The sequence below is a fragment of the Schistocerca cancellata genome, chromosome 5 (assembly GCF_023864275.1).
Source record: "Schistocerca cancellata isolate TAMUIC-IGC-003103 chromosome 5, iqSchCanc2.1, whole genome shotgun sequence".
NCBI classification, from domain to species: domain Eukaryota; kingdom Metazoa; phylum Arthropoda; class Insecta; order Orthoptera; family Acrididae; genus Schistocerca; species Schistocerca cancellata.
The window spans coordinates 436,031,153-436,043,269 of NC_064630.1; the positions used below are offsets into that span (position 1 = coordinate 436,031,153).

General features: G+C 41.3%; 2 protein-coding genes across 2 annotated transcripts in view; one reads left to right on the plus strand and one right to left on the minus strand.

Annotated features, from left to right (window-relative positions):
* The window catches only part of LOC126187311 (mediator of RNA polymerase II transcription subunit 15-like), a 28,912-nt gene extending 22,795 nt beyond the window's left edge, over nt 1-6,117 (plus strand). The window contains exon 6 of the mRNA XM_049928310.1: nt 5,977-6,117. The gene's annotated coding sequence lies outside the window, so the exon portion shown is untranslated. The remainder of the gene's footprint in view (nt 1-5,976) is intronic.
* LOC126188592 (uncharacterized) overlaps nt 5,978-12,117 on the minus strand; it is a 98,996-nt gene continuing 92,856 nt past the window's right edge. The window contains exon 6 of the mRNA XM_049930194.1: nt 5,978-6,151. Within this exon, the coding sequence (XP_049786151.1) occupies nt 5,980-6,151 (172 nt within the window). The 3' untranslated portion in view covers nt 5,978-5,979. The remainder of the gene's footprint in view (nt 6,152-12,117) is intronic.

A 12,117-nucleotide genomic window follows, 5' to 3' on the forward strand; every position in this document is an offset into this window, starting at 1 on the left:
AATGGGAAAGTGGGCATGATTTTTTTTATGGTTTTACTCATTATGTACCTGTAACTTGCCAATTCACACTGGACATTCACAGTGTCTGCCTTCATGCTGGTTAGCATCACTGTCTTGCAGCTGCAAAGGAAACTTCAACTCAATTTAACTACAAGGATTCATTTGAAATGAATTGCAGCATTTACTCAGTGAAAAATAGATAGGCAAATTATTTGCAGATAAATACCACTTCCTTAACCCACTATATAGAAAGAAGTATACTACTCTGTTGATTACACATTCAGGGGATTTCAGCAATAACAAAAACTGCGAGTAGCCAAACATGGATTATCAAATCTAAGGTTCACCACACGCCTTATATCTTGCACGAAATTTATTGCAGTTTAGCGTGTTTCATTCTGATATCTTACCTTTTTAAATATTGACATTAACTCGGTTTGTAAAAAGTATTTTAATTGTTGATAATATAGTTCTTGATGTTCATAGCAACTCATTCCAGCAACCAAGGAATTTTGGCTTGCATGGTCCCATCTGTGAAATAAATAAATATCTAATGAATCTCAGTTGTCTTCTGTGTGCTGAGCTACTGAGGTTCTTACCTGAATTAATGAATGCTTTCCTAGGTTCTTCCCAAAAAGCAAGACTATTGGGAAAAGTGAAAGTTCTTGACAGTTTCCCTTATTTACTGTTTCACGCAACGGAGTTAATTCTAGTCCATATGTTGTTATTTTCAGAGAATTAATCGAGATAGATGTACAGGACTTAAAGAAGAGAAGGAAGGTTTGGTGAAGAATTCTTCAGCATATTTTAAATTTGAATATAATAAATTTCCACAAATTGGCATAGATTTGTAAAGTATTACCAATGCATGAGAAACTCGGTTTGCTCTTTTCTTGCAGTATATCCTACAAATTATTGATGGAGAGCAGCAGGCAGATTCTACATTCCTACATTTCCAGAAAGCAATAGACAAGGTTTCTTAAGTATTAAACCCAGTACATTGTCCGGCATGGCAAGTATTCATGGAGGTGAGGGTATTATCAGAAGTGCCCCAGGGAGGTGTGATACGACAGCGCTTGTTCTCTATATACATAAATGATCTGATGGCTATGGTAAGCAGCAGTCTGCTTGCTGATGACACTGTAGAGTACTGGAAAGTGTCATTGTTAAGAGACTGTAGAAGGATACATTAGGACTTAGACAGAATACCTATTTGATTGATGAACGGCATCTTGCTCTAAATGTAGAAAAAAAAATGGTAATGCGGATGAATAGGAGAAACAATCCTGTATTGTTCAGATACACTATTAGTGGTGTGCTGCTTGACACAGTTGTGCTAATCAAATATGGAAGCATAATGTTGCAAAATTATATGAAATAGAATGACTGTGTAAGATTGACAGTAGGAAAGGTGAATGATTTACTTTGGGTTTTGGGAGAATTATAGGAAAATGTAGTCCATCTGCCGGCTGAACATTAATGAAGGTGACAAACTGCAAAGACGCATTCCTGACTGGAAATGGAGAAAAAAGTTCCTATGAACAAGTGTCTGGAAATGCATCATTGCCATGGTAGATGGCCCTGACAAATGAAAGTTGCTGTGACCATGTGTCGTGTTACTTGTGTGTTACATGCTGTGTGGTTGGTGCAGCGTACTGTAATCAGCAGAATGGTCTGGTATTCATGTTGAGAACAAGCCTAAATTGTGTTTGTGTGCAGCCAAGCTGGTGGAAACTGTTGAGAGGCAGTGTAACTACAGCAAAATAAGTTCCCCCACAGACACCAACCACATTACACAACATTTCAAGCCTTTTTTGAATGGTTGTGTGATCATGGGTTCACACTAAATTTGGAGGACTGGGTTCTACAGGGTACTGAGAAGAACCCAAGTACAAACTCCAGGCAAGTGGCCCGCCAACATGATGTGAACTGAATGCGATTGTGTGTATCCTGCATGACAGGTATGTGTGAACATGTGCATTGCATCCCGTGGAGGCCACTTCGAACATATGTTGTGATATGGGTGTGATGCATATCTGTACTGTGTTCCAGGATGATTTGTTGTTGCATTCACACCAACCATTTCAGGATACATGTTCATAGGATCACTTCTCCTCCATTTCCAGTCAGGAACCAGTCCATACAGTTTTTTGGTTTCATTCATGTTCACCCTGTTTAAAGAAGACAGTGTATAGAGCATTTGTACAACCCACTCTCCAGTACTGCTAGACTGTTTAGGATCCCCACCACATCCTACCAAAGGATGACATCGAAAAAATTCAAAGGAATGCTGCTAGATTTGTTACTGGTAGGTTTGATCAACACATGAATATTACAGAGATGCTTTATGGCTCAAATGGGGAAACTTTGGATGGTAGACAATGATGTTTTCTCAAAACACTATTGAGCAAATTTACAGAAATGGCATTTGTTGCTGACTGGAGAATGATTCTACTGCCACCAACAGACACTTTAAGTACCACCAACACATGACACAGAAATTAGGGCTCCTACAGCGGCACATAGACAGTCATCGTTCCACCTCTCCATTTGCAAGTGTAACAGGAATCGGAATGACTAGTAGTGGTACAGGGTACAATCTCCCATGCATCATATAGTGGCTTGCAGATTACGAATGTAGGAATGTGATTCGAACGAAAACCTTAAAACTGCTATAGTATCTTTAATTGTGACAATGAACAAAAAACTTACCTCTCATTTTTCAATGTAGTGCCCCTGGTGTTGAATGCATGTATTCCACCACTTTGAAAGTGCATAGATACTAAGATGAAAGAATTGTTTTGATTGTGTATGTGGCCAGTCGTACACCGTGGTTTTCACCTCTTTGTATTTCTGGAGTGCCTGCCTCACGCTACTTCTTTGAGTGCTCTGAACAGATGAGTCAATAGGAGTGAGGTGTGAGAAATAAGGTGGTTGTACCTGATATGCAAATTTAATTTCCTGAATAGTTTCAACTGTCATACAGTCTTGTGTGCGGTCTGGCATTGTCGTGCTGTAGCAGTACCCTGAAGTCCTCGTCTTTTACTCCTGACTGCGGGACGAAATTGAGAATACCTGGTGACATTAAAGTGTCACTCTCATAAAGTAGTACCTATTATTTTGTCACTTTCTAGTTATGCAGCTTTTAGGGAAACAAACTTACTTCATTGCCATTTTTATCTTTTATTATTTCTGTCTTTTATGTTAATAACTAAAATGTAGCTACTAATTCTATATTTCAAAAATTTGTAAATTTTAGTAATATGCATGACTATAAGTAGGTGTTGCACCCATAACTGCAGTCAGTCCATGCCTGGTAGTTGGAATGCTAATTTCAATGTCAGTAAGTCGTAGTTGGACATTCAAAGCGTATAGTTCATTTGTCAGTCTGTTGGTGAGTGTCCAGCATGTACACTAATTTTGCCAATTAATGCCACTTGTGAAAAAGACCATTGTCCCAAAAGTGGAGCATGCAAAACAAAAAGGACTGTAAAATATCTCCAGAAAAATCCTCATTGTCAAAAAATGTTAGTGGCAGAGACTCAGAAACTGAGACAAAAAATTAATTTCTCAAGTAGAAAAAAACCTTGGCCCTGATGAGTTAATGAAATTAGATCAGTCAACTCTCATGGCAGCAATATTCTTTGTTCAACCTTCCATATTATAGATGATCCCCGTTGTATACCTCTACACCCAGTTCTACCAAATAAATGACTAAACTCTTGCTCCTGTAGTCTGATCCCTGTATTTTTCCCCCTCATGGGAGACTTTGTGTTTTGGTGTTGATTAGATGACTTTACTAGTAACTTGTAACTAAAAAGTTGTGTGTGTTATATTGACGCTACACAGTGTTCTCTTATAAAAATATGTGAAGTAATGTTGATGACAATATGAAGCTATCACTCACCAGCTTCAACAGAACTATTAATCTTCTTGTATTCATTTGGTTGGCTTCTGTATCACCCTCAAGGAAATTCCGTGCCTCTGTACTTGAAAGAGAAATACACCCTCCAGAAAGCAGACAGAAGCAATACTTCCAGAAATACTTCTTCTCCAATAAGTAAACGAGTAAATAAATATTGTATAATAGCTGTATTAATTCTTTACAATATGAAAGAATATAAGGGTTATATTTTATACAAATTGTCAGTAGCTTTTTCATAATGTACATAAAATTTAAAAAATGCATATGTAAATGCTTCCCAGCATAGAGATTCTAACAGCTCATGGGAATGTAGTTCAAGGCATGGGAGAATGATAGGAAGGCTGTCTGTCAAAATAGCAGCTTTTTTTTCTCTTTTTTTTTCTGGCTGCAATCCTAAGAGTTAATTGAAGAAAAAAAAATACATATATATATATATTTTAGCAACAGATTGGCAAATTCAATTACAACATTAAAATTTTTTATGCATTAAGTCATGTAAAAAGAGAAATTGTTGTTGTGAATTAGATATTCTATTTTGGTATCCATGTTTTTCTGGTACAGTAGAGTCCTGTTAATCCAAACTAATTCGGAGCGGACCTTGTTCAGATTATCAATTTGTTCAGACTAGCAGGAATTACGGTGACGAATTTCTAGAATGAAGTATACCAAGCAGATAAGTAGGTACACCATGGTAACTAATGGGAACAAGTTTGGGAACAATGGCCTACTCTCACTCCCTGCCCTTGTGCATTGTTGAAACCTTTTTAGCATCCTGGGTCAGTGCACTGTCAGTTGGCTTGCAAAGCACTTGGTTATGTTAGATATCGATTGCTGGCACGCATAACAGTTGTATTGTATTGTATTGTATTGTATTCGTTCAGGTGTAGTGGTGTATGTATTTTCGTCATGAGTAAACGGAAACATACAACGTTATTTCTCAAAGAAAAACAATGCTTTTAAGCGGATAGACAGTGGTGAGAATGTATCTAAACTGGCAACAGAACTGGGTGTTGGTAAAGCAACCGTTTCTAATTGATAGAAGAACTGAGTGAAGCTACTACAAATGATAGACAATCCCTGGATGTGATGAAGCTAATGAAGAAGATGTAGATGAGTGGATGCAGCGGATGGGGCATGTGTGGAAAACCTGACACACTGCTGTGACTCAAGACTAGGAAGAAGGGGACTGCTGTGACGGAAGTGATAATGAACCTGAAAGCGACAAAGGAGAGCTGGTGCCACAAAGTGATGCAGCAGAAGCCTTTGACCCTGTGCTACATTATTCGGAGCAACAGCCCACTGCTACACCTGCTGATTTGATATTTGAGACAATGGGACAACTATGCGTCATATAGCACATTGTCTTCATTACACTAAAAAACAACGGCTGAGTTTTTGTCATCTAAAAAGTAGGGATAAAATATCTGCTGTATTTTAGTAAGTTCGACAGCTTTTCTTTCATTGTTGTGAATTGTTTAAAACTAATGTTTTCTTGCCAATTTGTCTAATACACGTTTACTGAACTGTGTAAATTAAAATAGTGTATATGTACAGTAGTTTACCACACAGTTTTCTATACTTAGATTAACATTTTTCAAGTTTAGATTTACCGAACGTTCGGGTTAACCGAACATTTGGATTATCGGGGTTCGGGTTAGCGGGACTCTGCTGTATTTTAAGGACAATTTGTAACATTATAGAAGGACATTCATGAAATTCTAATATGGGCATGATTTCCAGTTAATATAAAATTATGTAATGTTGTCCATTGACATTGGTAAACACAGATGTTTTAACACTTACCAAACTACTTGTCTACAGGGTATTAAAAGGGAAGTAATATTTGTTACAAGCTGCACATGTAATCCTGTCAGACATATAGCATTTACATCCTGGAGAGATCTCCATGCAACGTCTAGTGGTAATTCTGTATTTTATAAATTTCACCATAAAAATTATCTAAAAAGTCCATCAAATCATTTTCATTCTTCAGGAGTAGCTTTTGGTACAATGTTACTGTCTATTTTTAGCATGTTAATACTTCATTTCAGGTGTCAGCTTGGAGGCCGACTGGCTACTGGCAGGTAACCATGACTTCTATATCTGCCCCAATGCAGGGGCAGCAGCCAAGCAGCTAGAATGCATCCCATCAGGTTTGAAGCACAAGATCCCACAAGTAGCAACACCAGTACATTCACAACTGCTGGGCAGCTCAAATCAGGATACCTGTTATTTAGATTATCACAATTAATCATGCTGCTTTATATATTTTAATGTAAAATAAAGAACTGGAGACTGGGAGTTTTTGTATTAAAATTGATACCTTTATACAAAAATAAAAGCTGAGTTATAAATCAGATTATGATTTATTACACATTCTGCCATGTTGCAGCTCATGAACAGTTGGTGATATATTACTTACATTTAACATTAATATTTTAATACATAAATGTGTTGTTTCTGATTTCTTAGAACTGCCATCTTGGCATCTGTTACCTTGACAATAGTATTGCTTAAAGTAATACTAGAGGGCATTGCTTAGCAGTTGTACAGTGATATCTAAATATTTTATTATTTTCATAATTTAATGTAATTATTTGGTAGTTGACATCTTGTTATGCCAGCATGTTTATAAAAATAATTTTTTTTCTTGTTCTTTTGCTTATTGGCCAGAAGGTACTATGAATGTCTTTGTAACTCATACCAGTGCTGCTAGGTGGCATTTCATCATCTTTTAATCTGTAACCTCAGTAATTCTAACATAAAGACCACTTGTCTGATCTATAACTATTTACGTAGTTAAGAATATAATAGAGGGATACGTTCCACATGGGAAAAATATATCTAAAACAAAGATGATGTGACTTACCAAACGAAAGCGCTGGCAGGTTGATAGACACACAAACATACACACAAAATTCAAGCTTTCGCAACCAACGGTTGCTTCATCAGGAAAGAGGGAAGGAGAGAAGAAGACGAAATGATGTGGGTTTTAAGGAAGAGGGTAAGGAGTCATTCCAATCCCGGGAGCGGAAAGACACATGTCTGCTTGTGTGTGTGTGTGTGTGTGTGTGTGTGTGTGTGTGTGTGTGTGTGTGTGTGTGTACCTGTCCTTTTTCTCCCTAAGGTAAGTCTTTCCGCTCCCGGATTGGAATGACTCCTTACTCTCTCCCTTAAAACCCACATCCTTTCGTCTTTCCCTCTCCTTCCCTTTTTCCTGACGAAGCAACTGTTGGTTGCGAAAGCTTGAATTTTGTGTGTATGTTTGTTTGTTTGTTTGTTTGTGTGTCTATCAACCTGCCAGCGCTTTTGTTTGGTAAGTCACATCATCTTTGTTTTTAGATATATTTACGTAGCTATATATGCATACCTAATTTATACATTTCTTAGGTGTCCAGCCAGGCCACATCGTAATTTCTCAACAATATCTTAGCAAACACACACTGCTGTCGTCAGGTGGTCCCTGATGAATACTGTGTTGCTCCTCCCAGCATCTTGTTTATGCTAGCTGTTACCGATACTACTGCTGTCAGGCACGGGTGCAATCCTCCTCCTCCTCCTCCTCCTCCTCCTCCTCCTCCTCCTCCCGGGGCTCCGTAATTAAAGAAGCCATTGAAATCAGACTGAAAGAAGGTAGTGGACTACAACTAAGTCAGGTGTGGAGCCCTGCACTCAATCTGGAAAGGGAGAGGCATTCCAAGATGGTTGCATCTGTGCCCTATAGTGGTAGTATGGGCACTGCAGGCCAGAGTGCAGACTGAGGTGCCGCTTCCCCCACACAGCCACCATCCACTGCAGTGGCCACAAAGACAGCGAGCGAAGTGAGTTAGTGGAGGAGGTAATGGCCAGGATACATAGTATGCCAAGAGGAACAGCACAGTACTCATCAAGGATCATCTGAAGGTGGCAATGTGTATGTTTGCTGAAATATTGTGGAGAAATTAAGGCATGACCTGGCTGGACACGGGAAAATTCTATAAATTTGAAGTATGCTGGGAAAATGTAGGACCGCATATTCATACCTACGTTACAATAACTTATTTTGTAAATTCTGTGTAACATCAATGTATCACATTTTCTAAAGTATTAACCACTGGATGAGGCTGATGTAATCTGTTTTTGGTGTGAAATTTGCACACTATTTAACCCATGACTCTGCAGTCATCAGTCAGCCATTTATCATCATGTTGCCAAGATGGATAAATACTACCTTGCCACTTCTTTATGCTTTCCTGACACCATACTCACCAAGCCTTCTGTTAACTGTGCTATTTTTGTTCTTACAGTGCTCATTTTCTGAAGATGATTTATACATAATGTCAAAACCAGACATTAATAAAATATTATTGCAGTCTAAACTTATTTTAATCCAGTAAAATTTTTTTGCCAAAATATGTGCTCAAATCTCCAGAGTAAAAAATATACTGATTTTAAAAGATTCTGAATTGAGTACCTGCAATCTGAGACAGGAACTAAATGATTGGAAATGAATATTTAATTATGAATATTTAGTTTTTTAGGGACACGAAAAAACCTTACACCTGAAGCCTATAACAAGAGTGTAGTAAAAGAAATTGCTACTTACCATAAGGTTAAGTTGCAGACAGGCACAACTAAAATACACTTACACATAAGCTTTCGGCCACAGCCTTCATTGGAAAAAAGAGAAACACACACCATTCATCCATGAAAACAAGCACACTTAACACACACGACCGCCAACTCAAGCAGTTCAGGCAAGAATGCAACTATCACATGGGACAGTAGTAGGATTCTAGAGGGGTGGGGAAGGGGAAGAGACAGCAGTGTACTGGTAGGGGAAGAGGAGTGCTGTCTGGCAGAGGGTGCAGGGACTAGAATAGGTGCAGTGTCAAGGGGTTGTGGGGCAGGGAGGGGAGAGAAAAAAGAAGAGGTAGCGTGGAAAGAAGGGTAGGTGCATTGGCAGAGGGTGGCAAACAGAGTGTAGGAGACAGGAATGAGGAGTAGGTGATAGAACAGAGGGGGGTGGGAGAAAACTGTTGGGTGGAAGATGTGGGGACAGTATGTTACTGTTGATTGAGACCGGGATAATTATTGGAGTGGACAATGCGTTGTAAGGATAACTCCCATATACGCAGTTTAGAAAAGCTAGTGGTGGAGGGGAGGATCCAGATGGCTCAGGTACTGAAGCAGCCACTGAAATAGAGCACATTATGTTCAGCTGCTTTCGAAATGTGGTGCTACAGAAGAATGCTGAAGATTAGATGGGTAGAACACATAACTAATGAGCAGGTATTGACTAGAATTGGGGAGAAGAGGAGTTTGTGGCACAACTTGACAAGAAGAAGGGACCAGTTGGTAGGACATGTTCTAAGGCATCAAGGGATCACAAATTTAGCATTGGAGACCAAGAGATGAATACACTAAGCATATTCAGGATGATGTGGGCTGCAGTACGTACTGGGAGATGAAGCAGCTTGCGACGACGACGACAACAACAAAAACAACATGTTCAGCTGCATGTTATGCCACAGGGTGATCTACATTGTTCCTGACCAGAGTTTGGTGGTGGCCATTTATCCTGGTGGACAGGCTGGGGTAGCCATACTAAACACACACACACACACACACACACACACACACACACGAGACTGCAGTCTCAGGCAAGTAGCAGCACTGGTGCATGATGGCAGTGGCTACTGGGTGGGGGTAAGGAGGAGGCTGGCCCGGGGAGGGGGAAGGATAGGACGGCGGGCAGTGATGTGCTGTTGGGGAGCACGGAGGGACAAGGTGGAAAGAGGGTAGGGCAGCTATGTGCAATCATGGGCTTAGACAGAAGCAGTGGAGTGGTGAGGGGGAGGGGGGGGGGGGTAGTGGAAAAGGAGAGAATTAAAAAGACTGTATGCAATGGAGGAAATGAGGGCTGTGTAGTGCTGGAATGGGAGTGGACAAGGGGCTGGATAGGAGAGGACAGTGACTAAAAAAGGTTGAGGCCAGGAGTGTAAGGGGAACGTAGGATATATTGCAGGGAATGTTCCCAGCAGCGCAATTCAGAAAAGCTGGTGTTGGTGGGAAGGATCCATATGGCACAGGCTGTGAAGCAGTCATTGAAATGAAGGATGTCATGTTTGACAGCTTACTCAGCGACAGGGTGGTCTATTCGTTTCTAGGCCACAGTTTGTCGGCGGCCGTTCATGGGGAAAGACAGCTTGTTGGTTGTCATGCCCGCATAGAATGCAGCACAGTGGTTGCAGCTTAGTTTGTAGATTATGTGACTCGTTTTCACAGGTAGCCCTGCATTTGATGGGACCGGACTGGAGTAGGTGGTGATGGGAGGCTGTATGGGACAGGTCTTGCATATAGGTCTATACAGGAATATGAGCCATGAGGGAAGAGACTGGGAGCAGGGGTTGTGTAGGGATGGACGAGTATATTGTGTAGTTTCGGTGGACGGCAGAATACCACTGTGAGAGGGGTGCGAAGGATAGTGGGCAAGACATTCCTCATTTCAGGGCATGACGAGGGCTAGTCGAAACCCTGGCAGAGCATGTAATTTAGCAATATACTGAGGGTCTCCCTGAAGCCTTCACAAACTGTAACTGCCCTCCCAACCTTGTACAAAAACAAATCTCCTGTGCCATATCTTTCCAGTGCCACACCAGCTCCCAAAGTCCCACCATATGGCCACAGAGGAGCATTCCCCTTGTAACTCAATACCATCCAGGATTCGAGTAACTGAATTATATCCTCCACCATGGTTTTGACTATCTCTTGTCGTGCCCTGAAATGAGAAACGTCCTGCCAACTAACCTTCCCACCCCTCCCACAGTGGCATTCTTCAGTCCACCAAACCTGCACAATATACTCATCCATCCTTAGACAACACCTGCTCCCAACCCCTTACCCCATGGATCACACCCCTGTAATAGACCTAGATGCAAGATCTGTGCTAAACATCCTCCCACCACCACCACCTACCACCACCACCACCACCACCACCACCACCACCACCTACTAGAGTCCAGTCAGAAACAGCACGTATCCCATCAAAGGCAGGGCTTCCTGTGAAACCAGTCATGTGATCTACAAGCCAAGATGCAACTACTGTGCTGCATCCTATGTGGGCATGACAACCAACAAGCTGTCTGTCTGCATGAGCGGCCACCGACAAAATGTGGCCGTTTCCTCTGTCTAGGTACCCAACTGGACACAGCTGCCCTACCCTCTTTCCACCTCGTCCCTCTGTGCTCCCCAACAGCACATCATTGTCCGCCATGCCTACCCTACTATCACTCGCCCTCCCCACCCCAGCCTTCTCCTTACCTCCATCCACTCACCATTCTCATCATGCACCGGTGCTGCTGCTTGTAGTGTGGCCTCAGTTGCCTGAGACTGCAGTCGTGTGTGTGAGTTGCATTTGCGCAAGTGTGTATGTGTGTGTTTGCCGTCTAATTCTGATGAAGGCCTTACTGGCTGAAAGCTATTATTTGTGACAGTCTTTTTGTTGTGCCTATCTGCGACAGCATCTCCACTATTTGCTGAGTGGCAACTATCCTATTCACAATATTGTTACATTCCTTCCTGGGTTTTCCATTGTTTGATTTGTGCAATGATTGCAGCAGAGCTGGTAAATGACATGGCTGCTTTCATATGTGGCACGGCCCCTGATGGGGTAGAATATAAACCTGTGACAGTATTGGAATGGGAAGCACTGGGTGGGTGCATGGGTGGATTGGGCATGCCGTGAGTCTGGATCTTCCACATTGGTATGATCCTATGGGTTAGTGGATGGGATTGGGAGTTGCATAGGGATGGACTACGCTCGGCATACTGGGTACGGGAACTCTTGTCAAGGCAGATATGCTGCCCCAGGATGTATAGGAGGGATTTTTTGGTGTGAAAGGGATGACTGCTGTCAAAATGCAGGTAGTGTTGGTGGTTGATGGGTTTAATGTGGACAGAGGTGAGGATGGAGTCATGAGAGAGAAGATAGTCAATGTCTAGGAAGGTGGTATGTTGGTTTGAGGACGACCTGGTGAAGTGGATAGGAGAGAAGATGTTGAGGTTTAAAGGAATGAAGATAGGGTGTCTTGACCCTGAGTCGAGGTTCATTGGTGATATCTTTATGATCTGGACTCAGGGCTATTGTGGAAGTGTTCTAATTGTGTCTGTCTGCAACTCAAAGTGTTATCTTTATGGTAAGTAACAATTTA